The sequence below is a fragment of the Myotis daubentonii genome, chromosome 13 (assembly GCF_963259705.1).
Source record: "Myotis daubentonii chromosome 13, mMyoDau2.1, whole genome shotgun sequence".
Classification (NCBI taxonomy): Eukaryota; Metazoa; Chordata; class Mammalia; order Chiroptera; family Vespertilionidae; genus Myotis; species Myotis daubentonii.
This window is the reverse complement of record NC_081852.1, coordinates 14,818,521-14,844,971: the sequence shown is the minus strand read 5'-3', so window position 1 is coordinate 14,844,971 and position 26,451 is coordinate 14,818,521. Positions and strand designations below refer to the sequence as shown.

At 59.1% G+C, this 26,451-nt stretch overlaps 1 protein-coding gene across 12 annotated transcripts in view; it reads left to right on the top strand.

Annotated features, from left to right (window-relative positions):
• ZMIZ1 (zinc finger MIZ-type containing 1) overlaps positions 1-26,451 on the top strand; it is a 218,695-nt gene that overhangs the window by 160,118 nt on the left and 32,126 nt on the right. For all 12 annotated transcript variants that reach the window (XM_059662233.1, XM_059662232.1, XM_059662238.1 and 9 more), the window contains one exon: positions 26,270-26,414. In XM_059662233.1, coding sequence (XP_059518216.1) covers positions 26,270-26,414 — 145 coding nt within the window. The remainder of the gene's footprint in view (positions 1-26,269; positions 26,415-26,451) is intronic.

Below are 26,451 nucleotides of genomic sequence, written 5' to 3'. Positions count from 1 at the left end.
GACTGGGCAGCTCAGATTAGAGCATGTTTCCACTGTAGCAGAAAGTTCCTCTGGACAACTTTGGCCTTGAAGGACGGAGATTTAGGACAGGAGTGAGCTGAGGACCCAAGTCCAAGAGCCCCCAGGTGGAACTTGATTTTGGAAATGGGTAGGATTTGGGTGGGAGGACCTGCAGGTGCAAAGACAGGGAACCAGGAGAGGTGTGGCACTTCAGGAGAAGGGAGGATGTCCCTCCAGATGACTTGGTGGAGGTGAGTGGGGGAAGTGGAGCCAGTGCTGAAAGCCCGCTGGGGAGCACAGATCTTGTCCCAGGGCTGTGGGAGCCACAGAGGACATCCAGGAGTAGCTGCTGCCGAGCCGTAGGCTGGAGTCCGTGCAGGGAAGTGGGGGAGCATGCGAGGTCGGGGCTCTGCTGCGGGAATGCCCCTGCCTCTGCTGACGCAATGGAAAGCCTGCCTTGTCACAGGGTTCCTGTTTTGTGGTCGCCCGTGGTGGGGGGCAAGGGCAGCCAGCTCTTCTAAGGAGCTCTGGGAACTTGGTGGAACTTGGCCAGACCTCCCCTTGGCGCCCTCTGCTCTCTCCTGGAAAAAGAGGCCGTGTTTGTGGAGCCTGTCCCAGTCTCTCCGGGGTGACCGCTAGGCCCTGGAGGTTTCAAATCAATGTGGGCCATTCAGCTCTCCGTGGCTGGGACTCCAGGGACAGGTGACGGGGCAGCCTCTGGGCTGCTAGAGTCAGGCCTGGGGCAGCAGGAGACTTATGGGCACCCTCTCCGCCTCCTAAGGGTGTAGCCTGGTTGGTGATTCACAGATTTAACAGGTTCTGTTTCAGCCCCTATGTATAGAGGGAGGGCTGTGAAAATGGGGGGGGGGGGGCGCGCTTCAGAGGGGAGGGGAAAAGGACCCGAGGCGCCCTCTTTTTGTCTCCTCCATCCACCTGCTTCCAGGCCCTGCTCAAATGTCACCACCCAGGAGCCTTCCCTGGTCCCCGCCCCAGACACCCACACAGACCGGTACCCTGTCTCCTGCGTTCCTTCCACTCCTTTGCATGCCCAGGACCCGCACTGTTTGTGGGGTCACTTGTGCACCCGGTGTCGGCCCCACTATATTATGAGTGGCAGGATGGGACACCCATGACGTGTCAGTGCTGGGTGCTCAACAACTGTCTCTTAAATGACCACCCTGGGCATCGGTGGGTCACAGCAAAGGCAATCACCCGGGAAGAAAGGAGGAGGCCCGAGTTCTTGGCCAGCTGTGGCTTTCCAAGTTGACCATGTGACATGGGGAGCCCTTGTCGGGCCCCCAACTATAGGGAGAAGCACTGTATTACTGTGCTGTCCTATGCAGCCACTAGCCACATGTGGCCATTTAAACGTCTATTAAATTAAATTAAAACCTCAGTCGGTATCACACTGGCCACATTTCAGTTTTCAGGGGCCCCATCAGCACAGGAAGTTGTGTGGGACGGTGCTGCGCCTGGGGGTCTGTGTAAAGGCCCTGGGAGCTGTGTCATCGCTGTCCCACAAGGAGCAGGGCCCAGGGCCTGAAAGATGGGGACTGCCTGCCTCCTGTCAGCAGCTCCAGTCGCTGCTCCTACCCCAACCTCCGTGCACAGGGCTTGGGCCTCACTCCTGCCCCTGCCTCACCCCCCAGGCTCTTAAAATGGGGCCACCCCGTGTCTTTCCCAAGACAGTGTTGGGAGCAATTATGAAACCCACGTCTGTAGTTTGCCGGGTGACTTTGGGTAAGTCACTTGACTTCTCTAACCCTCTTTCTTCTGATCCATAAGATGTGCCTGCCTCTGCTTGGTCCCCTTGTAACGAGCATCACGAGGTGGGCTGAGAGGGCTCAGCTCGGTGTTTGCTAAGAGAAACGGTGGCTGTCAGCATCGTAACTGCTCACTGCGTGGCCGCTCTCATCACTAACCAGGCTGACGTGATTCTGCACAGCAGACATTTAGCTCCCAAACCAGCCGGGCTTTTGGTCTGTTGAGTTCCTGAGCCTGAGAGACTGGGTGCTTCCTTGCCCCAGCGCCATCTCCAGCCTCAGTTTCCTTTTCTGTAAGATGTTCTTGGAGGTGTTGTGAGCAGACAGGTCTCGCTGTGTCGTGTGGAGGGCGGGCCGCCCCGGGCTTGCTCCCCCTCCGGCATGACGGTGGCTGCTGCAGACAGAGAGCCTGAAGAAACCAGTTGGGGAGAGGGGGTGCGAATGTCCCTCGTTCTGTCCCCATGGCTGCGCCTGGGAGGCCCGGTGTGTGTCCCAGGCCTGAAGGAAGCACGCATGGCCGGCACACACCCACTTTCATTTCCCTCTGGAGGAAGTCTGCACCTTGGGCCTCTGAAGCCCTCTGGTGACGCACGTCTCTGCTCCCCTCTGAGGGCCATGGAGAGTTTGTTGGGGTCTAGGAGCTCCCAAATTGTGCAGGGTGCATTTTCTGGGTAGAGGATCCATGAGCTGTGCCATGTTGAGGGGGTTCTGGGGTCAGGCCCAGGGCCAAGCCTGGCTTCCAGCTGTGCAGAGGACTCCAGGAAAGGAACACGGGGACAGCAAATTCTAGGAATTGCAGGGAGTTCGCAGGAGCCAGTGCGCTGCTTCCTCTCTCAACCCAGGCCTTGACGGCACTGCCCTGTGCTTGGCGCTGGGCTCCAGAGGCTGAGCAGCACTCAGCCCAGGCCTGGGGGACCAGACTGCACACAGGGAGAGTGCTGGGGCAGCTGTGTGGTGGTCTGAGAGGGTTCCAGTGGGAGGACGCGGCCCTCCTGTGCCCCCCCGCCCCCGCCCCATTAGGCCTGGAGGCCCTCACCCCTTAGGGCAGTGGTTCTCAACCTTCCTAATGCCCCGACTCTTTAATACAGTTCCTCATGTTGTGGTGACCCCCAACCATAAAATTATTTTTGTTGCTACTTCATAACTGTAATTTTGCTACTGTTATGAATCATAATGTAAATATCTGATATGCAGGATGTATTTTCATTGTTACAAATTGAACATAATTAAAGCATAGTGATTAATCACAAAAACAATATGTAATTATATATGTGTTTTCCAATGGTCTTAGGCGACCCCTGTGAAAGGGTCCTTCAACCCCCAAAGGGTCACGACCCACAGGTTGAGAACCGCTGCCTTAGAGGCTTCTCCTCCTAAGCCTTGCTCACCATTATCTCCCCTCCCTCTACTGTCCACACACTGGGACCTCTGATAACCCTCTCCAGGCCTCAGTTTCCTCATCTGTAAAATGGAATGGCACCTAGCTCACAGGGTTGTGGGAGCGTTAGAGTGTATTCCCGCTGTAGCTTTGAACACAGTGCTATGACCTGGTCAGCCCTGAGGAAACCCCAGCTGTCCCTGCTGCTCTGCCGTGGGTCGCCCTGCATGAGTGCACGGCCTGTTGCACTGGGGGATGTCCTCCTGCTTCCCTACCTTGTGATCCTCCATCGCAGCAGAACTGGTCGGAATGCCCTGCACCCCCACCCGCCCACCGGCCTGTGTGGGGCCTTTACTCCAGTACAACACGAGGAATGCTCTGCTCTCTCCCCTGCACCCCTGCCTGGCCTCTGGGGCCCCAGGCCTCTTGGCCGAGGCTCAGGACTGCCTCAGTGTTTGCTAAGAGAAACTGTGGCTGCTCTGCAGGCTTGAGGACAACTGGTATAACCCTCAGTTGGGTCTGCTTCTCATTTGCTCACGAAGGCCCTGAAAGCTCCAGGGCCCAGCATAGCCCTGGATGGGGGGCACACCTGCTGTCCTGGGAGCTCAGGGCGGCAGCACCCAAAGCCACGAACACCCCCCACACACCTTACCAGACTCAGGGCAACCTCGCCCACTGGGTCTCAGTAACTTCTGGTGGTCCCCACCCCACCTCAGGGTGGCAGCCCAGCCCAGGGAGGGGGCTGCCCAGAGCTTCCCTCTGAGAGCACAGGCTCTGACTTCTGTCCAGGCCACTCTGACCTAAAACAGGGGTGGGTCCTCCACCCTCTGTGCCCTGCCCGAAGGCACAGTGAGCAGCAGGCACCCTGGTGGGCAGGCTCCTGCCACAGAAGAGGGGCATCACTGCCCAGCCACCCTCTAGCCCAGCACCCCCACTCCTCCGCAGAATTAAGCCTCCCCAGGACAGGACCGGCAGGCACATAGCCCTCTCAGGGCTCTGAACTTTCCTGAGAAATACATTCGTTGACCGGGATGAAATTTTGTTCTCCGCAATGGAGATTTCTTCCCAGGCGGGCCTTCCGGATACCCGTCCCCTCTCACAGGAATGTACAGGACACCTCCCTGGTCTTAGACACTTGGTACCCCCGGCCTTGCTGGCACCCCACCCAGGCGATCTAGAGTTTGATACTTGAGTTGCCTCCTGTGTAAATGGGGGCGCCCTCACCTGGTAGGCCTGTTGTAACAACGGGAGGGGCTGAGTGTCCTGCTGGGCACTGCATCACACACCCTCCGTGCTGTGTGCGCACTAATGTCCACGCCTGCACCCCTCGCGGTTCACAGGGCAGTAATTACAGCGCTCAGTCCAGCCCTGGGTTGTGCAGGAGCATTGTATTCAAGTTCATGGCTACAGCTCATCCAAGTTTGGATGTGCTGCATTCAGGTGGGCTATAGTACACACTAATATGTTTTGAGCGAATGAATAGACAATGGAGGGCTGGCTCTGGGTGGAATCGGTGGGAATGTGAAAAACACAGGGTCCCTGCCCTCAGGGAGCCTAAGGTCCCCCGGTGAAGATGTTGGGGGTGGAGGAAAGGCAGGGGGTGTGCAGGGCTGTGCGTGTGCCTGGGAGTGAAGTGGGGTGAGCCCATTGCGGGGGGAGGTGGGACTGGAGAATAGAAGTATAAGATGGAACGTTTTGGAAACGTGATGTGCAGTTTGCATCTGCACACGTGTATCATGTATCCATGCAACTGAACGCGCATGTGTTCTCTTGGAGCTGTGTGGGACATTTACATGTTGGATGACTGTTGACTGAGTGTAGATGGAGGTGTTCTCACGGGTTTGTGCAGATTTGCTAGCACGTGGTGTTGGCGGGTGTCTGTGGCGTGGGAGCTGGGTGGTGTGTGAGGTGAACACGTCGTGATTCCTCTGGGCATGCCGGTGCCCACTTCATTTCTCCCACCTTGAAAGGGCGAGGCAGGGCCAGTCTGTGTGGCCTCAGTCAGGTCTGCGATGCCTCAGCCTCCACACCCAGAACCTGGGACGATAATAGCAGTGGCAGTGAGGACCTCCGAGTCCACGTGCCTGGCACAAAGGATGCATTTCATGTTAGCTGCTGTCGTCATGCTGAGGTAGGAGGGTCGTCCTGTGACTGGCCTGGCCTCTGCCTTTCCCTGTGCAGGCCGGCCCTTAGCCCACTCCAACCAGAGGGCAGACCCGGGGCTCTGAGAGGGGCTAACAGAGGGGCTCACTCTGAGGCCTGGACATTTCTGGGCGCGCTCCCCTCTGCCCCCAGATGGCCAACAGCATCTGGCACAGCAGCATTGCTCACAGCACGGCTCCCGGGACTGGGGGAGGCCTGGGAAGGCCCGCTGGTGCGGACCCAGAAGGCCTGTCCCATCTTTGGGAAGATGACTGGACCTAGACCTCCAGGGAAGGGTGTTCTGTGGCTTTCCCGGGAAATCGCCCTGGCTGGCCACAGCTTCCTCTCTGCCTGTCTCGGGGATGGCAGAAGAACTGTGAATGTTCTCAGAGCGCCCTGCAGACAGAGACTCTCAGGCTGTTGCTCTGTGGAGGCCTGCAAAGTCAGGGCCTCCTGCGTTCCACTCCTCGCCTCTCCGGGCCCCGACTTTCCCCATCTGAAAAATGAGGTTGTTGATTCCTACCCTACTGAGCACCAGGATGAAAGGACCTGGGGTAGGCTGGGCCTCTGAGCCCTCACAGCCTTGTTTCCTGGGCACAGCCATGTGGATGGGAACAGGCCCCCCCATATCCTGCTGGCAGCCCTGCAAACTCACCTGGGCTGCTCTTCCCCTCTGGGGGAGGACGGTGCAGGGAGGGCGAACACCCTGGCCAGGGGCCTTCCCTTAAACTGCTCACCCCGGGCCCAGACTTCAGGGTGCTAAGTCAGCAGGAGTCAGGGTTACAAGTTGGAGCAGGAAGTAAAAATAGCGATGTTTCTAGAGCTCTTCAGCCTCCTGAGAGGGGAGCTGCTGTCACTATCAACACTGAGCAGAGGGAACTGCGGGCGGGGGTGGGAATGTCAGGGTGAAGTTCACGCTCCACCTCTGGCCTTCACCTTCAGAGTGTGTCTTTAGTGCCCACCAGGAGACCTCCCCCTGCCTCCCCGACAGGCTGAGCCAGCGTGGTGTTCAGACCGCAGGATCTGGGGTGTGGTTAGGGATCCCTGAGCAGAGCAAGGATGAGGCTGTGACCCCATAAAAGATCCCACATGCCCTGTGTGGTCACCTAGGCCACGCACACAAACACACGCACACATGTGCTCTCCACCCTGGCGTGTCCCTCTCTGTTGAGGCAACTCCAGTGCAGTGGAAACCCTCGCTGTGGCCAGCTCTGTTGTGAATGTTGAAGACCATCACTTGTTTGTGTACACTCTCCAGAAGCCGATTCCCCGGGGAAAGTCGTGTTCACTTAGGCTGAATCCTGGGAGTAGAATTAGGAGCGATTGTTCCCCTTCTAAGGTTTTCCACGGCTGCCTGGAATGCCCTGCGGAACCCCAGTTAGGCAGCTGGGGCACCTCAGTTCAGGGGCCAGCCTGGTTGGGGGTGGCCTGTTGGAGGGCCAGGCCAGGGCAAGTTCACGGCCTGAGCCCAGGCCCAGGAGGGCCTACAGGAGAGGGGACGGTCCTCTCCTTTATTCAAGGAGGGCCAGGCTCACTGCCCACCACCCCGGGCCCTGGCTGTCTGAGGCGACATGCGGGCACAGCAGCAGAGTCGGGGTGCACTGGGTTGGAGGGAGGCCACGTCATCAGGTGGGGAGGCTTCCATGCTAAGGCTAACACTGCGGGGAGGGCTCTGAATGCTGCTCTCACTCTAGCCATTGGGAGGTCACTGTGCTAGGGGGTAGCCTGCCAGTCCCCATGACAGTTGAAGCAAGCTGCCGAAGTCAGAGCCGGGCTGTGGGCCGCCGAAGTCCTGCATCGCAGTCAGCCTGACGTTCGGTCCCGGGGCCCGGGAGCAGAAGGTCCAGTTGGATGGGAAAGGCTCCGTGGAGAGGAGGCAGAACCATGGAATCTGGAGGGCGATTTAGACAGAGGGGCAGCAGCACAAGGAGAGCTGGCAGAGGCGAAGGGCGGCGGCCTGCAGGCGTTGGAAACCAGACACCTGGTGTTTTTCGCCACAGTCGTGATCTTCAGTGCCTGTGTGCGTGGTCTCCATGCACTTTTGCTGGGGAAGAAGGGTGTGTCACTGAAAAAGCATATGCCTCGTAGCCAAGCTCAGCCTGCAACCGGGAGGTTTGTCTGAGCTGCACGTAATAGCTGGTGCCTACTCACTCCATACAGGGCCTTGGCCTCCGGCCTGGACTGGCTTAGTCCTGTGGTGCCATGGAGTGCCCGTGGCTGCCCTGGGAGCCGTGGCCCCTCACCCAGCCCAAGCCTGTTCCCTGCAGCCTCTGGGAGGTTCGGGTTTCTGCCCGCCAGGTGGGCAGCTCTCCATTCCCCACAGCAGCAGCTCAGCTCACAACACTGCCCTACTCCTGCCACCTGAGCCCCCAGGTGCCATCTGCCACCCTATTTTCAGGCGGTCTTGGGGTAAGGGCAAGGAGAAGGCAGGCAGATCCCAGATGGGGCAGGTAGGGCACCCCAGCCCTGACGGGCAGGTAGTGTCTGGCCTGCCACCTGGCACCTGGTTGTCCCCACCTCTCCAGGAGTGGAGAGGGCAGGTCTGGTCAAGTGTGGGCGTGTGTAAACAGGATCTCCTAGTATCTCTCGTGGCGTCTCTGCATTGTGAGCAGTGGGGTCTGTCGGGGCGTCCTGTGTGGCTCTGACCATCTCTGTCCCAAGCCTGGCCATTCCTTGGGCCTTCCTGCCTGCCTCCCTGTGTGCCTCTGACTCTCCACCTGGCCCTTCATGTGGCTCTCACTGTCTGTGTCCCTCCCTCTGTCTCAGTTCTGAGCCAATGAGAGTGCCTTTACCACCGCCGCCACCACCACCACCACCCCCCCCCCACATTGGATTGCTCTCCTTAATTTCATTTTCTCAGGGCTCCCAACTCACAAAAATAAACCCTCCCTCCCCACCCCTGCACTTTTTTGATTTAACAAGCCTGCTGGAAAACAATAGTGATTTCCGCATCGATCATAAACAGAAGTGATTACCATACAATTACAGCCTGAACCATCAGCCTAGATGCAATCACTGAGCCGCATTGTAAATCGGAAGACAATTGCCTGCAGAATTACCCCCAAATTGGTTTAAGTGGCAACAAAAGAGTGTTGGCATTTTGGGGAGGGGTGAGGGAATGCTGGTGATCCCAGCAGCGGGGTCTCCATTGGGGAGATCTCAGAGTCTTGCCTTTGAAGAAGTGGCTGGCTAGGGAGAGCTGCCTGCCGTCTTCCCCCACCCCATTCTTTTCCCTTCAATTACTTGCGCGTCTTGGCACAGTTTGTTGTGAACTCATTTATACTAATGTGTGAGTGGCTAAGTATACCTTCAGCTGAGATGGCGGAGAAGGGTGCATCTCGGGGGAGGTGTTCCAGGGAGGCCTCCTCAGCTCCCCTGGTATACGCTCCCCAAATCCCATATCACCTCTGGCTCGTCCAGGCACCTTGTCCCAGAAGGCTCTTCTCCTGTCTGGCTCGCACCCTGCTGCCTTCCCTCCCCCATCTCCCAGCCTGGTGGTGATTTCCTGCCAGGAACCTCCTACATTCCATCCAGGGCAGCCTACTCCTCCTGCAGCTGCACCAGCTGCAGGCCACAGTGCCCAGCCCCGTGGGCCTGGTCAGCCCACTCCTGGGAGCTGGCCAGCCACGGCTACAGCAGGTTCCGAGGGGGCCCACCAGGCATGCTGCAGGTGACCTGCCTGCCTCTGCCCGGCCTCTGGTCCTGTGGGAAGTCCGCTGCCAGCGGGACATCTCTCAAGTTTCTGCGGGGCTTGTCTTCCCTTGGGGAGCCTATTTCTCTGCAGGTCAGGCCGCTCTGAAGTTACTGGGAAGCCTGCCCACTGGCACACTTAGATTCTAGCAGATTTGTTCACATCTAGGTTCTAAGTGCTTTTGCATGTCTCATCTGATCCTCACTGAAGGGTTTGCACATGCTTGTGATTTTATGCTTGTTTTTGATAAAGGAGACCCCAACGGTGACGGTGACGCAGCTCATGGCAGGTCACATAGTCAATCCTTGGGGAATGAAGTCTCAGGCCCCTGCTGGCGTGCCACCCTCGCCAGCCTTCCCAGGCCTGTAGGACGCAGGCTGGGCTGGAGCCGGGGCCAGGGCCCGGGGCCGGGTGGGGGTCATCTCCCCTGACCTCGGACCTGCCCTGAGACCTCTGACAATACCAATCATGTGAACAGGCTCTGTGGGGTGCTGCGTTCTGTTCACACATTCATTTGCACCTCTCGTCCCCACCACAGCCCTGGGAGGGGACCCGGCTTGCCCAGAGCCCTCAGATTCATTCCTGGGCCCAGAAGCTGGTTTGGACCCCTGTCTGCCAGCCTTTGAGTCCAGCCTGTGCTCACTGGCATCCTGTAAAGCAGGAGGCAGCCTGGTGTCCCTGAGCTCTCACTGGTCCAAGTGCCCCTGAGGCTCCCTGTCTGTTTGCCCTGGTCACTGCTAAAGCCTCAGGCCCGGCCCATCTAGAGTTGGTATATTTAGAACCAAAAATTCTGTGGGTTACTCCGGCTCTGCCCCGTGCTGGGAGGGGCCTCAGTGCTGCCCTGGGCTTGGACTGACGGGCTGGGGCATGCTGGGAAGGGCCCGGCTTGGAGGCGACTCTGGGGTACCCCTGTGCCTGGCACCCCCCTCCTCGGTGGTGGCTTTGAGAGGAGGATACCAGTCTAGGAACGCTGGGCGATGTGGTGCCAGGGAGAGGTTGCCACCCCCTCCTGCCCAGCAGACCTGCCCTCACTTTCCCCACCCTGAACCTTGCTCCTGCTGTGCGTCTCCTAGGTCACCAGGTATCCAGTGGGCAGGCAGAGCCACAAAGACTTGAGTCCTGTCTCTGCCACTGTGCGGTTTGGGCCATCTTTACCCAGGCGCCTCCGTGCTTTTCCTTAAAATGGAGCCTGCTGACCTGCTGGACTGTGAGACGGCAAAGGTGACCATGTTGTCAGTTCAGGGTTTTCAGAGAGTAGCTGCTGTTGTCGTCGGCCTCAGAGTGCAGCCCTCCCTTCCAGGGGAGCAGGCCCAGCCTTTGGAGAGCATTGGTCACGTGCAGGCATTGCACGCTGTCTCTTGACCCTTCATGACAACCCCAGAAAGGCAGCGACCACTGTATCCTCCGCGCCTGAGGGCGGAGCCAGAGCCCCACGTGGCCGTTTACCCTTCAATGTAATGAAGTCAAGTTAAATAGAATGTAAAACTTAGCTCCTCAGCCACACCAGCCACTTTTCAAGTGCTCACTAGGCTGGTGGCTCCTGGGCTGAGCAGCACAGACAGGAAGTTTCCGTCCTGCAAAGCTCTGTTGGACAGCGCTGCTCCGTGTTGTCCCGTTTCACGGTGTGCGGGTGAGGATAAGGGGCCTCACTTGTGGAACAGACGAAGGGAGGAGCGGCTGAGTGAGCCCCGCCTGCTGAAACTGAGGGCACTCCCCTCCCCTCCTGCAGGAGGAGGCACAGGGCCAGCTGTGAGGAGTGATGGATGGCCCTGTGCCTGAGATAAATGTGGCAGTCAAGGTAATCGGATTGGGTGAGACGGTCTAATTTGTAGGCGAGGGTAGGAAGCGCCCAGCCATGCCTCATCCCCGCCACCCATATTAGTTTAATCAAATGTCCAGTATCTAAATGGCTGGGCCCAGTGATGGATGGTGTGAGCTTTGTTAACTGCTCTTGCCCTGTCAAGCCAAACTTGCCAAGGCTGCCAGGCTCCTGGGCTCTTGAATTTGCTTTTCCTTGCTTGGTTGTCTCTGCGTGGGGCAGGAGGGGGCTGGGGCTCCTGTCTGTCTTAAGACTCTGGTTTCTCAGGGCGGAGGTGGAAGAGGCAAGACCTGGGGGACGAGTGAGACGGAGTCAACCTCCACCTCTGCAGACCACCTTGAGGAGCTGACTCCCTAGAGCCCTGGACCTGGGCCTCACCGTGGCTTCCGTCTCTCTCGGACTCCCCCGCACCCTGGGCTAGCCTTTCCATTCTCTTAAGGGAGTATTTTGATATGCCAGAAGTTGTTGGCTTTAATGTTGGAAAATTTGTCATCTTTTTCTGATTAGTGCTTGCTGTGGCTCCTTTGAGAATCTCCCCCAATCCCAAGGTCATGGAGATAATCTCCTATATCATCTTCTAGACCAGGGGTGGGCAAACTTTTTGACTCGAGGGCCACAGTGAGTTCTTAAACTGGACCGGAGGGCCGGAACAAAAGCACGGATGGAGTGTTTGTGGGAACTAATATAAATTCAAAGTAAACATCATTACATAAAAGGGTACGGTCTTTTTTTTTTTTTTTTAGTTTTATTCATTTCAAACGGGCCGGATCCGGCCCGCGGGCCGTAGTTTGCCCACGGCTGTTCTAGACAATGTATTGTATCGCCTTTTATTTATTTAGTTTGGTCTGTGGTGTGAGGTAGGGGTCAGGTCTCCAGCCAGTCATTCTGAGCATGTGCTGTGTGCCTCAGACCAGGCTGGGTCCTTGGAGAGGCAAGGAGAAACAGGCGTTCTCCAACAGGCGGCTGAGAACAGCATGTATGACACGCCACCCTTTGTGTCAGGGTGGGATCTGCCCATCCGTGCCAGGCCCGTGCTCAGCCATCCCTTGGTGTTGACTGTTGCCCATGTGTCAGGCACTGTTCCAGGCCGCGAGGATGTGGCAGTGACCACAGCATGTGGAAACCCTGCACCAGAACAAAAGCTCTCCCAGTGCAGGGAGTGGGCTGCCAGGGAGTAAATTCGAGAGGAAGTAGAAGGTGCCCAATGCTCTGGAGGAGGAATAGCAGGTGAGCGCCGGGGAGGGAGTCGGTGCAGGGGGAGGTGTTGCAGTTCATCAGCTGGAAACGTTGGGGAAGCCCTCGCCGGGAAAGAGTAAGGACGCGCGGGAGGGGTGAAGCACATGGGTGTCCAGGGCCAGGACCTTGCAGGCAGGCTTTGCAAAGGCTGTGGTGCATGTAAACAACAGAATAGCCCTGGATGGAAAACCAAAGCTGCGGGCGTGGTTCCCCGGTGAGAGGAACCGGCAGCAAGCCTGGGGTGGGGAGACCGGTTTTCAGTGCGTACCCTTTTTCTACTTCTGTGTATTTTTAATCGCACTCACACATAACTTCTCCAAAATAACAGTTAAAAGTTAAGGGAGGGTGGCGCAAGGTACGGTGAGGTGGAACCATCAGATGTAATGGGAAAGTGGGCCTAATCCCTCTTCTGGAATCTACCTGCAATGTTAGTTTTCTAAGGAGAATGGATTTTTGTGTTACTTATATAAATAAAAGGTACTTTGATTAAGTAAAATAAATAGTGCCCACTTGCCTGTTGTGGTTGCTGTCCCTCTCTGAGCGCCAGCTCCCTCCTGTGAGATGGGGTGGTGATCCCCACTCCAGGGGAGTGTCAGGAAAAGAACTCAGAAGAGGAGGCATGTGTGGCGTTCCTGCCTGGCCTGCAGCTGCCCCTCGGGGGGGCATGTCCCGCACATGGCCTGTCGCTCTTCGGGGAGAGGCAGGGAATGGATTCCTGGCCTCAGATTCTCCAAGGGCCCAGGAGGGCCCGGGCTCTGTGTTCCCACTTCCTCGGAGGCAGTCACATTTGCTCTGGGGCCCTGCCAGGTGGTCAGTTGTGTCAGGACCCGGGCGGCTGGTCTCCCCCTCCCCACCTGGTGTTGCCTTCTCTCTGGGTGCTGTGTTCATTCTTCACTGCCTCCATTAGAGGCAGAAGGCACGGAATGTTTCCTGCAGGGACAGAGCAGGCGCTGGAGGGGGGAGAGGGTGGGAGAGCTGGGTGGTGATTAAACACTGCAGAGACCTAAACAAATGATGCTCCCTCCCCCAGCCGCTCTGCAGGAGAAGTGGGGAGCTAGCCTGAACTGCAGATGGCCCAGGCTGCTGTCTGTCCCCTGCCTGTGATGACAGCTGCCCTGGCTGCTTCCTGAGAGCCTCAGCGTGCTGAGTGAGCTTGCTGAGTGAGTCTGTGGGGCCTAACGCAGCCCTTCAGCACCAGGAGGCAGGCCCAGAGGGAGCGTGCAGGGCCACACAGCTGACACCAGCAAGTGGTGGGGCTGAGAAATTCCATGGGGAGACAATACTAGTGACCTCATAGGAGAGAGTCTTGAATGAGCCGATGCAGATGCACGTGAAGTGCTCAGAACAGAGCCTGGCCTGAAGCAAGTTCTCTTTCGGTAACGGCCACTGTCAAGATGGCCCCGGGACACCTTTCGAGCAACTCGGTGAGAGAGGTACCTGCAGGTGAAGAAGCACAGGTGCGCACACCTGCCAGGCTCTGCCCCAGACCACACAGTTCAGAGCGGGTAGGTAACAGCCAGGCGCACCCTCTTCTGACTCCCCATCCCGTGTTCTTTCTTTTGTACCAAAACCAGGAAGAGTCCAGGTCAGAACCCCAGGGCCTTCAGATCAGGGAGGTCAGCAGCGATGTCCTGGTCTGAGAGCTTGTGTGCATTCTGAACTCAGAAGGGGCGAGGGAAGAGTGGTTCCTTCCTCTCCCCCACCCCCTGTTCCTGCAGCAAATGACCACTGAGCTCACCCACCATTCTAGACCTGTGCTTCTCAAAGCGGGGTCCCCGGACCCGCAGCACAAGCATCCCCTGGGAACTGGTTAGAAATGTAACGTCTTAGGCTCCACCCCCGACCCACTGAACCACACAGCCCCCTGGGTGTGAGGCACAGCAGTCTGTATTTTAACAAGCTTCCAGATCATTCTGACGCGCAGGTCTCCCCGGGCGAGACCTCCGTGGTCCAGTCCTGCCCTGGGACCTCACCATCCAGCACGTACATTCACCCAGACGTCACCCAGGTGTGCTACACCCTGAGTCACAGGTGCAGCCAGGAAGCACTAGATGTAAATGGAACCCTTACAAATGATTCTTATTTTCATTGCAACAAGGCAGCTAGATATTTAAAGAAACCTCACAGAGAATCATCTCGTCACGTAAAGGCGCTTCTGCAGGGGGAAAGCTCTGCTCTCGTTTCCTGCCCCATTCCCCCCCGCCCCCGTATTCTATAAATTCAGTCTCTCTGTCAGGTTTTCTTGGCATGCTGTCCACCTTTGCGTAGCTAAAACAAGTAGATGGCATACTATGGAATGACAAGTAAAATAAAGAAATACATTAAATAAAATAAAGAATGACAAGTAGTCTGGAAAATGCACAGGTGCCCCTGCGGTGGAGGAGAGCTCTGTGGGATGAGTGAAGGCCAGGCTGGTGTTAGGGCAGCTGGGACAGCCCCTGCCAGCCCCTGCTGGGCACGTGGAGAGGTAACAGCTGGGCATGAGTGGGTTCCAGGGCTCCTTCAAACATTCGCACTCGGGGGTTCTTGGAAAAGGGGTGGCGTGACCAACTAGGGAGCCAGTACTTGGAAACGTGAAATGTGCAGGCAGGCCATCCACTGCTCTTGCTGGCTAGATGGGTGAGAGGGGAAACCCTGCCCGTGGTTTTGGGTGGAGAACCCACAGTGCAGGGTCAAGAAGGAGCATCTGAATCTGCCACGGAACGCCCGTGGGGCCGGCTCACGTGTCCCTGAGCTGAAACACCTGCCTGGTGAGCAGAGTGACTGCAGCTGGAGGGTCCCTCTGCCTCTACGGCAGCCGGCTGGCTCGGGCCTCAGCTCACAGGCCTGCAGTGGGAGGAGAAGCACTCACGGTGTTTCTTGCACCAGGAACCCGAGACTCTGGAGATAACCAGGTACCTCAGCCAGGGGAAGGGGTAGTGTAAGGTGCAAATGCTGGGAGGCAGGAGAGCTGGGGGTCCCGTCGGCAGGTTTTCCTGAATCTGCTTTCTCAAAGAGCAGTGACCTGAACCCCACTCTCGGTGGTCAAGGGTCACCTGACAAGGTGATGCCCGCCCCAGCCGCTGTCCCGCCCCGTCACCGCAGCACACACCCTGTCACTGCTCAGGGCTGAGAGGTTTATCAGGCGGCTCCTCTGTAGAAACAAAGGCGCCTGGGTAGTCTCAGCTCCAGGACGGCCTCTATCCTGCTTCACTCGCAGGCCGGCCGGGGGGGGGAGGGGAGGGCCGTGGAGGAAACTTCCATTTAAGAGTCATGGGGTTGGACACGGGCGCCGGAGAGAATGGAGGGAGTGTACAGCAAGGCCTCCCAGCACACATGAAGGCCGTGGTGTTTAGACTCTGGGTCTCGGTGACCTTGGGAAGGAACTGGCCTCACTCCGATCTCTCCTTATGCTGGGAGCGGGAGGACACAGCCAAACTGCACGCACCCAGCTGGGAAGCCGTAGAAAAGTCAATTACCAGGGAAGAAGCGGGTTCCCGCAACCCCTCCTTACCCCCTGGCTCCCTGGGAGCAAGTATGGGCCGTGGTGTTCAGCCCCCGGGAGAAACCACGCGTACAGAATAGAAAATGGTTCTTCAGGTGGCGCCTGCTGGAATGAGGGGCACGGCTCCCGGCTGCAGAGGCAGGGCAGGTGTGGCTCGGGTCTTGTCTTGCAACATATGGAGCGAGTTGCAAGGTATAGGGAGAGCATCCTCGCTGCACTGGGCCTCTGGCCTCCTCCATTCTGCTCAGGTGCTGCCGCGGAAGGAGTTGGAAGTGGGGAGACTGGTGACTCTCAGCACCACCACCCCCGCCCCCTATGGGTAGTCTGGTCAGTCCTGGGGTAGCCAAAGGGACTTGTCCTATTGGAACCCACGTCCTCTCAGAATAGGGGGGGTAGGCACAGAGGTCTCCGGGCCTCAGTCTCTTGTGGGGTGGCTCAGGGCCCCAGCCCTCCCCACACCTGCTTTGCTATAAATGCTGTATAGTTTTCAGCGGAGGTGTTCTAGATCCCACCCTTGTCCTGCTGCAGGCTCAGGTGTTCCCTGACCCAGGTTACCCTCTTCTCTGTGTCACCCCTCATGTCTAAAATGGGGCCTGTGAGAGTCCAGGGGCCGGGGTGTGTGACCCAGCCCCCTCGAGGGAACACGGTGCTCAGTGGCAGCTCCCTCCAGCTGGTCTCCCCAGACAGCAACGCTGACCGACGCCCCTGCCGAGCCCCTCCCTCCGGCTGGAGGACGGAGGCGCACCTACAGGAGGAGGGTAGTATTCTCTTTCCGACGAAACTGCCCACCTTGAGCTCCTCCGGGGTGTTTTGTCGTTGGGCCTGTGTTATCCAGGAAGGTTCAGATGGTGGTGGGAGGTGGGGGGTGGGCGGGGAGTTCTCCAGGCTGGATTTTCCCAAAGCCTCAGCCCGGACAGGCTCAGCCTGGCTGACTTCTCTGAGGCTGAGTCGCCTGCTCAGCAGGCCCAGCCTCCCCTGGGTGAGGGATGGACAGCCAAACCGGTTTGGGAATCAGCCCTGCCAGCTCTGAGGTCCCCAGAGTTCAGTTCCCAGGGTGAGTTCACACGCCTTGAGACTCCCAGCTCCTGCCAACCCGGGCATCCCTTGGGGAGGGGGGTGGGAACGGACGAGTGTTCCTGGAGGGAGGGAATGGCCCAGAGTCCCTCTCGGGCTGGGCTGGACCTCAGGACCTGACATGGCAGGACCTGCCAACCACAGGGAAGCAGGTAGGGCCCAGTGGGGCAGGGCAGGGCGGGGTGGGCCATGAGCCTCCAGCTGCGTCCTGGGCCGGCCACACCGTCACCTGCTCGGTCTCCCTGCGTGTGGGGCAGGCAGGGGCGGGGCAGGGTTGTTTTGACTTTCTTGCCCACACCGTGATGGGAGATGGCAGAGCAGGGAGCAGAGTGTGGGAATGATCTAGAAAAACCAGAAGTAGCTGGAAGTCAGGACAGCGTGCGGCTAGGTGCTATGATACGGCCGTTTTGCAGGAGAGCAAGATGGCCCCAACGAAAACCTCTCTGGTTTTATGTCCCAAGGGTCAGCTGTCAGGGTCCCCACAGTCCAACTACAACCCTCTAACCAGGGGGAAGCCTCCCCCCTCACGTCCTCCTCTCCCAGCTCCCGTCACCCCTGGTCCTGCACACTCCGCCCTCAGGCCTCAGCAGATACTCCCCACTCTGGGCCTCTGCCTCAGGAAACCGAGCACCTGGGCAAGGCGAGCTCTCTGGAGCCCCTCCCGTCTACAGCCCACACCTGGTTGGGGGGAGGGCCCAGTCCAGGTGTGAGGATGGGCCGCTCATCCCACAGCTCCTGCAGGATTGAGAAGGGGTCGAGGCTGACCTCAGCTGCGAGAGGTGTGGCCCCACTGTGAGGCCAGGGCTGAGTCCCGGGCCATCTGACTTCAGAGAGGCCAGCACCTCGTCTTTCTCATAAGGCCGGAGAGAGGAAGTTGCCCGAGGCCCCGCAGGAAGTTGGTAGCAAACTGGGACAAGAAGCTGGAGGATACCTAATCGTGGGACGGTGGGCGGGAGCACAGAACTGTTGTCTTGGGGCTGTGCCTGCTCCCAGATGCGTGACATCACAGGTCTGTGGGCCGGCAGCAGAATCCGTCCCGCAGCGTGACGCGGGGTGACTCACTCCCCTTGGGCTGCGATTTCTGCTTCGTAAACAGACAGGAAGCGTCCTCGGCCTGCCCCTCAGTGTGTGTTGTGGGCTTCAGTGAAGCAGAGGGCGCCAGGCTGTAGGGAAAGTGAAAGGGCTGTCTGTGCGCCCTCCTGACCCCGTCAGGTCTCCACTGTCCACAGTGGGGAGTGCCACTCCATTTCACAGACATGCCCACGTGGCCCTGGCTGCCCCGCTGGGTTCATGATGGCACAGGCACCTGGCTTCCTGAGGCCCAGCAGCCACTGCCCCGGCACCCGCCCCTCTGGTCATGTGCATCCTGTGCTGTTTCCTCCTGGGAGGAGATGACCCGAGAGAAATGGCAGGGAGGGGCTCTTTTTCCGTTTCTGGGGGCGCCCAGCAGAGGCGGGCCCACAGAGCGCAGCTACGGAGAGCTGTGTGCAGGGGTGGGGGAGGCTCGGGTCACCCGTACCTGCTGGAAGCATGGGGGTGGGGGCAGCTCTGCCCTTGGCTCAGTCCCAGTCCCACCTTCTGCTGGACACATGGGGGATGCGGGCTGAGGAGTGGCCAGGCCTCAGTGACCTGCCCCTTGTTGGTGCCACTCTGCTGGCCCGGTATGGGGAGGACTGCTGCCAGGTCCACCCCAGCGCCACACCCGGGGCTCCCAGGAGGACTGGCCCAGACTGGCCGCCTGCACTGAATGGCGGGGGAGCAGCTCCCAGGGCCCGGGCTCCCCTCAGTGCCGAGTTCCTGGCAGCGAGAACCCTGGGCCCCGCCCGATATGCAGGAGCTGGTGCAGGCTGGGCCCCAGGCCTGTGAGCACTGCCATCCTCTTGGAGATGGGTGACGGGAATTGTATTTTATCTGGGCAAGCAGCACAGTAGATGGGAGACAGACGCGTCTTAATCCTAAAGGGATATGTGCTCAATATCAACAACAAAATAACAGTTTGTTCTTATATAATCCTTCCTCTGTGTCAGGCATTGTACTAGCACATTATGTGTATTCGCTTGTTTAATCCGCATGACAATTGAGGAGCTGGTAATGCTTAGCACCCCCATTTTACAGAAGGGAAAACCAGAGTGCGGGAAGGTTAAGTAATGCATCCCAGGTCACACAGCTGCTAAGAGGTTGAGCTGGGATTTGAGCAGCCTGGGTTCCAGTTACCCTGATAGTCCGGGTCTCAGGCACAGTGTGCACAGTGCTTGGCCACGCTGCTTCTGGAGGCAGCAGGTAGTCGGCCTTTTATAGCTCCCAGGTTTCCAGTTGAGACTCTCTGGCACGAAGCTAGCCGTTTCTCACATGTGCTTTAAAACTCGGGCCTTCCCTTCATTTGGGGGCTCCTCCCACCAGGCCTGAGAGCAGAGGGCCCTCCTGTTGTCGCCTCACGTTACAGCTGAGACAGGCTCTCCCAGGCCGTTGTCATCTCGAAGCCCGTGTCCTCCCCCTTCGCCTCCCCTCCGGGGCCTCACCCCTCCTCTGCACGGGCCTGGAGTCCGGAACCCTGGTCCCCAGGTGCAGGCAGGAGTTCCCACCATCCTGACCCCCAAGCTTTCCTGGGCAGTGGTCCCAGGACTCCGTGTTCGGGAGATGAAAGAGGAAGATCAGAGGGTAGGAGGGTGTGGCCGGGGCCGGGGAGGCAGGAAGAGAAGCAGCAGCGTCCCCCGGGAGCCCTGGTGCGAGGCTGTGGGAAGGCCACGTGGGCAGACACCATTAGCATGAAGACCGGGGCCAGCCCCTGAGCAGAGGGAACCCAGGGCTGCAGCCGGCCTCCCAAGTTAAACGACCTTGTTGTTTCTGTCAACTGCTTACCTTCAGCCCCCATTTTGGCGGCTCACCAATGCTCTGCAGGTCACAAAACAAGGGTCACCTGACTGGGTTGCAGGTGGTGTTTGATGAAGCACTGGCCTCTGTACACATCCGTGAAGGGATGTCTCTCCGGGCTAAGGCCCCTGAGGCTAGGGCCCTGCCCTGGAGGAAGCGGGGGCTGCTGGCAGGTTTAAAGGTCACGGCGGCAGGTCGCAGGTGTTGCCCTGGGGGTCCGGGTCTCACGCACAGCGTGCCCAGTGTCTGTTCCGCTCGCCTGTCCTTTGCATGTTGGTTTATCCAGCTGTGATTCATTTCAGTCCCTTAGTCATGTGTTTGCATAGCCTGTGCCAGATATTGCTCTGGGTGCTGGGGTGGCAGAAGTGAACCCCTCGGATCCCAGGGTGGCCTCTCGGCTCCTGTTCCCGCTATAGAACACCACAGCTTTCCCCAGTTAACCACTGAGCCCCTCTGTCCACCTGCACCGCCTCTGGGGACGTGATCGGAAAGGTCCTGGGGCTGTCTTGCCAAGTGTGGGTTGCTGGGAGGCGGGGCTGGAGGCTGAGAGAAAGGATAGGACACACTTGTCATAATTCAGGGGAGAACAGACACAGCAGCAGAAGGTGATGGGGACAGAAAAGAAGCCGAAGGGACAGACTGCAGAGATGCAGGCCATGATAATCTGAGGGTGGGGCAGGAGAGGGCACTGGAGGGGCATCGCCTGGGGTGGCTGAGTTGCTCCTGGGAATCCAGTGGCCATGGCACAGGCTCCTGTGTCAGGGAGGCAGGGGGAGAAGGAGGAGCCCAGCATGGTTGCCTGGTTCTTGCATCCTGACTCCCCAAGGAGGCCCCCCAGCTGCCAGGCCAGACTTCCCCCTGGGAATGGGACCCCGGTGCTCTGCTGCCGTTTGTATGGATTTACTTAAGCGGATGGGGAGGAAGCATTTGAAAAAGTGCCATTCATGTTTTTCATTGGCAGTGAACCCGGCTGCATGCTCCCGGGGCCTCTTTCCACCCCTCTCTGCCCCACTCGCCTCCCCCCTCCACAAGGGCACGGCTTGAGAGGGCCATGCCTGGCAGGTCACCTCCTGGGCACCCAAGCCCTGTCCATCAGGGTCTTGGAAGCCCCTTCCTCTCTCGCTCACACACACTGCTCCTCTGTCCTGCGGCAGCCTGTTAGCAGCTGGCATGCTCTTTGATACAGCACGCTTTTGTTTCATTTGCGCGAGGCGTCCCCAGGCGGCAGCACCTTTGCTAATCCTCCTGGATGGCCCACTGCCACTCCACCCCTTCCGGATGCCCAGGCCTGACTGGGAATGAGCATCCCAGGCCAGCTAGCCTCCCCCTGCTTGCCTTCACGGGAGGAGCTGCCTTGTTTTTCCTGTGGCCACCATGGCTGCCTCTGGTTTTGGCCCCTTCCCAAGCCTGCGTGCAGCCTGGGAGGGACAGCCTCTCACCTACCCAGTGAGCTTGTCTTCCGCCTTGATGCTCTGGCTTTCAGACCCCAGCCTCTGTCTCCCCTCCACCCCCAGCGGCTCCCTGTCCGCTGGCCAAGAGCTGCTTTAGAAAACACAGCTCCACCTCCCTACCTGGAGCCCCGCAGTTCCCACGTCGGGAATGCAGGCTCCTCCATCCGCTGCCTCTCAGAGAAATTGTTGCCCTGGCCCCGGTCCATCTGGTCAGCCCAGCCTGGGCGGCTGCTCTGCCGAAAGCTGCAGATACAGAAGCAAATGCAAGGCTGGTCAGTGTCCCCAAGGGGGGCACACCTGGGCCCGGCCAGGGCTAAGCCTCCCCAGGGCTCCACTGCAGACCTGCCCTCACTCTTCCATCTGTTGGTTGTTGTTGTTTCTTGTCCCTAAAGGACACTGTAGTGGCTGCAGGCTGCCGGGGGGGTGGCCAGGAAGATCTTTGGGCTCCCCCGTGGTGCCTTCCCTCAGACCTGCGTCCTGCACCCCTCTGACTCTCGGGCCCAGCATTCACTTTCATTTCTCGTCCGGAGGAGCTCATGGTGCCTTAGCCGTGGTGTCCTCTGGTGCAGGGCCCTAGACCCGTCTCCCGGAGCCCAGGAATAGAAGGTGTGCCGCCCCTGGTCTCAGGCACCACTGTTTCCTGTCCCCTTGGTGCAGACCACACAGGGCACAGCATCTGCCGTGAGGCACGTGCTGCTGGCAGGTGCCCGGCGTTGTTGACGTCCGTGGCAGGGCTGGAGAGATGTGTCGGCAGTGGGAGCATCAGAGATCAGCCCTCGTGTCTTCTCCCTCCCTGGAGTCCCCTCTCCCTTCCACTGACCCCTCGGGACTCCTGTTTCCCCTGTGGACGTGGCCTTCTGGAATTTGGCTGCTAAAGGCCAGGGCTCAAGATGGGGCCAAATGAAATCTGGGCCTGGGTTGCGGCTGTTCTGGACCCTAAGGAGCCTGCCCTGTCCACCCCACTCACAGTGCTGCGGGGGGTCCTCGTCGTCTGCCGGGGCCTCCCACACACTGAGGCCCCCCCACACACACACACCTGTGACTTTCAGAGCTCACACCAGCCAGTCCATGTGTCTGCTCCGCCGTGGGGTCAGAGTGCACCGAGGTGCCAAGGCCCCGTCTGTCCTGGTGACTGGGCTCCTCCTCACAACTATGCGTGGGAGTGGAGTTACCACCACCCCACTTTAGAGACAGAGAAACCAAGGCACAGGGCGGTCAGATGAGTTGCTGAAGGGGCCACGTGGGTGGCAGAGACAGAGCTGGGATCAGGTCTTGCAGATCCATCCCAGAGGCGGTGCCTCCCAGCTTTCCTGGTGTTACATGGTATGGCGGTGGGTGTTGGATTGAGGGGCTGCTTTTCTGGGGCTGCCGTGGTCTCTGCCCACGCTCCCTCCCGTTCTCGGACACCCCTGCGGTTGGTTGACAGCAGTCATTTCGGCTCAGGTGCACTCGCTGAGGCAGGCAGCTTCTGTTCAGCCCATTTCACAGATGGGGAACTCGCAGCGCCACATGGTGAAGCCGCTTGAGTGGCGGGACACAACTTCCAAGTCCCGTCTGTGGGACTCCAGAGCCTGGGCTCTTAGCCCTGCTGCCCACGGCCTGCCCTCTGTGGTCCCCTCCCCTCCCCTCCCTCTCCTGGGTGCTGTGGCACTGGTGTCCCTCGGGGCTTCTTTGACACCTTCTGAAGGGGCCTGGGATGGCTTCCTCTCAGTCACAGGCACCTTGCTGCCTGCGGAGAACAGCACATACGCACATGTGCCCTCTGCTCTCGGAGACCTCGCGCAGCGCTTGCGAGGACTGTGCTCACCACGCACCAGACACGGCTTTAACCACGTGATGCGTGTTAGTGTCCTTCAGGCGGCAGAATAACCTTAAGGCAGTGGTTCTCAACCTTCTGGCCCTTTAAATACAGTTCCTCATGTTGTGACCCAACCATAAAATTATTTTCGTTGCTACTTCATAACTGTAATGTTGCTACTGTTATGAATCGTAATGTAAATATCTGATATGCAGGATGGTCTTAGGCGACCCCTGTGAAAGGGTCGTTCGACCTCCAAAGGGGTCGCGACCCACAGGTTGAGAACCGCTGCCTTAAGGAGTGTGCATGCGTGTTGTGCCCATTTAACAGATCAAAAAACTGAAGCCCAGAGCGCTTCTGTAAGTTGCCCGAGGTCACGTAGTTCTCAGTGGTGGCGCTCACAGGATGAGGGAATGGTGGCTCCCCGCGCAGTCGGAGGGACACTCCTGACCCTGCCTGCACGGCCAGTGTCTCCCTGAAATTCTTCCCGTGACTGGTGTGCTCTGTGCACACCGCACCAGGCCTGCCCACCGCCCTCCCCACCCCGGGACTCTTCGTGCTCGGGACTCCTCCCCAGTCCAGCAAGTGCCCAGAGCAGAGACACGCAGGACAGCCAGGTCCCGGGCACATGCAGACACACTCCCGGAGCCCTGGACACCCACCCCCCTGCCTGTCTGTCTGTGTGTGTCATCTCTACCTGCCTCTGTCTGCCGGTCCTGCTGGCTCTGACAGCACCCAGACTCCCTGTCTGGCTTCAGATTCCCACACGCTGTCATTCACTAGCATTTGCCTCGGAACAGCCTGTGTTGGTTTAAGCCGTGATGACAGCATGCACTGGGTCCATCTGCGCGCCTCTCCCCTCCCGGATGCGTCTCCCCGCCGCGTGTCTGCCCGGGGGCCTCTGTGCTCAGGCCCAGGGGTGAGGCCTCGCTCCCCATCTTGTCCCGCTTAGTTGCAGGAACGTGGCTGCCCTGGCATCTGTGTTGTGCACTGACTGGCTGCCTGATGCACACACCCCATCTGTCACAGCATCCTAAGCCCGACCACGCCACCCGCCTCCCTGCATTTTCTCCCCTTTAAGGAAAACACTCCATTAGCGGTAGGAAGATGAGGGCGGTCCTTGACCAAGCGGGAGGGTGGCCGGTGTCATTGGAGGAAAGCTCTGAACGCCTCCTGCACGGCTCCGGCTCGGTGGCCCCCAGGAGGAGCGAGGGCTGGGAGGGCGGGAGGGCAGGGCGGGCAGCGGGCGCACCATCTGTGCCGTCCTTTGTGCTGGCAGCCGAGCAGTCCCTGCATCGCTGTGATCCAGGGCCTCGTGCTTGGCGTGCAAATGAGTTTCCAGATGCCCAGTGCCCCCCGCACAAAGAAGCAGTAACTAGGGGCCTGGGAGAAGAATGGCGCAATCTAGAAATTCATTTCTGTTTGTGAATAGCTGCTCCCCCCAGCTGCAGCAGCCGTGCGCTGGGCGCCCACTCTAGAGGCGTTTTGCCTCGGTTTCTGAGCAGACACTGGCTAGGGAGGGGACTTCTCTCCAGCCCTCTCCTCCCTGTGCAGTGGTGGCAAGGTGAGCCCCACAAGAAGGGGCAGGACACAGTTTTTAAGACATAGCTGGCCCATTGGCACCCCAGCCTGGAGCAAGTACTCTACTGGGAGGGGGCACACGCTGGATTGTGGCCCCCACGGGCATGTATGTGCCCCACACAGCTGAGAAGATATACCCAGCAGCCCTGGTGGGATGCCTCGCCTTTCTGCCCCATTCCCTGTAAGAACCACTGCCCTTCCCTTGACCTTGGGCCCCAGCCTGCCCATGGGGACATAGCACCTCTCTCCCTGGCAGCTCACAGCAGGACTGGATGGGCAGAGTGCTTCTGCTGGCCCTAAAACCGCCTCCTGGTCCCTGCCCACTGCTCCCCAAATGCTGGGCCCGTTTGCTCCCCACTCCTGATAGAGCTTGCCTGGGCCACAGGCAAGGCCAGAGCCTGGCAGGTCTCAGATGGTTCCCAGCCCTGCTGATGGGGACCCTCTTCAGGTTCTGAGCGGTTTGAAGTGGCAGCTGCCCAGTCACTCTGGGCGTCTTTCCCCAGCGCCGGCTGAACATGGGAAAGGGTGGGCTCCGCCGAGGCCCGCGATGCCGTCCGAGGGGCTGGAGGCCATGCTGCTTGGTGTTTGCCTTTTGAAGGGTTTTCTCTGCTCCCCACATTCTGGCCCCATGTTAGACTCTGTCACTGGGGCAGGGGCACCAACTGTGTGCCTGGCCCTCGCCGGTTGCTGGAGCGAGTGACTTCGCCTGCCTGAGCCTCAGCCGTCTCGTCTGTAGAATGGGGATAGTAGCTGACATCCTGGGTCATGCGGGGCATTCGAGGGAAGGCCACAGAAGCATGTTGCACAGCGTTCGGATGGGAGACCCTGGAAATGAGGGAGTGGACTCTGTCCAGCCAACTGGCTGAAGCAGTCCTGGTTCAAAAGGTCCCTGGCCACCTGGCCTGGTTGACTCTATCCAGAGCTATCAGACCAGTCTGAGTGAAGTGCTCGTGGCAGTAGTGGGGCATGGCCAGAGTGTGGTCCCCCCGCCCTCCCATTGGCTTCTGCACAGTCTCAGCAGTTCCCCCATCTGCTCCTCACCACAGCCCTGGGAGGAAATCAGGGCAAGAGTCATCACTCCTCTCCCCTGCAAGCAAACAGGCCCAGAGAGGGTCTGCCAGCTCCTTCAGGTCACACAGCAAACTGATGACCGCCGAGCCCTCCTGACTCCTCACTCCCTCCCCAAACCTCGGCTCGCTCTTGCACTTTGGAAAGACTGACCAGACATGCTGACCTTGAGGGTGCTTTTGGCCCCTGGTGGCCACATGGGACAGTGACGGATGAAAGAAAATGGGCACTTTCCTACCCTGTTAATTAGAGCTGCTTTGCTCTTGGTTTTCAAGGCGTCTCTAAGGCTGGATGTGGAGGCTTCCCAGGCGTTCCTGCCTCTGGTGCCCTTGGGAGACTCTGGCTTAGCTCCCACCCCACCCCACCCCTGGGCAGCCCTCTGGCCTGGGAGTCCTCTCTCTTCTCCAGCCTTGTGCCAGCAGCGCAGGGCCAGTCTCAGCTGTGACCGAAGCTGTGCGCACACCTGCTCAGGGGAGCCCATGGTCGGGAGGGGTTCCGTGGAGAATGGTGCAGGCGCTCCTGGGCTTGTCCGCAGGCTCCAGGAAGGCTCTGGGCTTTGTTTCAGCCTGTGGTGTGGGCTTCACTGAGACGCCTGGGGGCGGCTGGCCGTGCTGTTTGGCTCCCCCTGGTCTCCCCTTGGCATCGTCTCTGCCGTCCCCTCCACCATCTTGCCGCTCTTCTTTGCCATTGAAATCGGCCCCCCTCTGAGCTGCTCCTACAGCCACAGAAGCTTTTCAGGGGGGTGTTAGTCCCACTTCACAGGTGAGAACACTGAGGCCTCCTGTGCAGTCTTAGTGACCCTCCTGGTGTCACACAAAAGTGGGGAGCGTTGCTAACACTGGGAGAGCGAGGTGGGGCGGGCACGTCACGGTGGTGGCCGAGGTGACACTAATCGTCCTCTCTGTCCTTGCAGCCCTGCTGTCCTCCTGGTGCGAGGAGCTCGGCCGCCTGCTGCTGCTGCGACATCAGAAGAGCCGCCAGAGCGACCCCCCCGGGAAACTCCCCATGCAGCCCCCCCTCAACTCCATGAGCTCCATGAAACCCACTCTGTCGCACAGGTGAGAGGGCAGTGTCCCCAGGCTGGGCCAGGGGCTG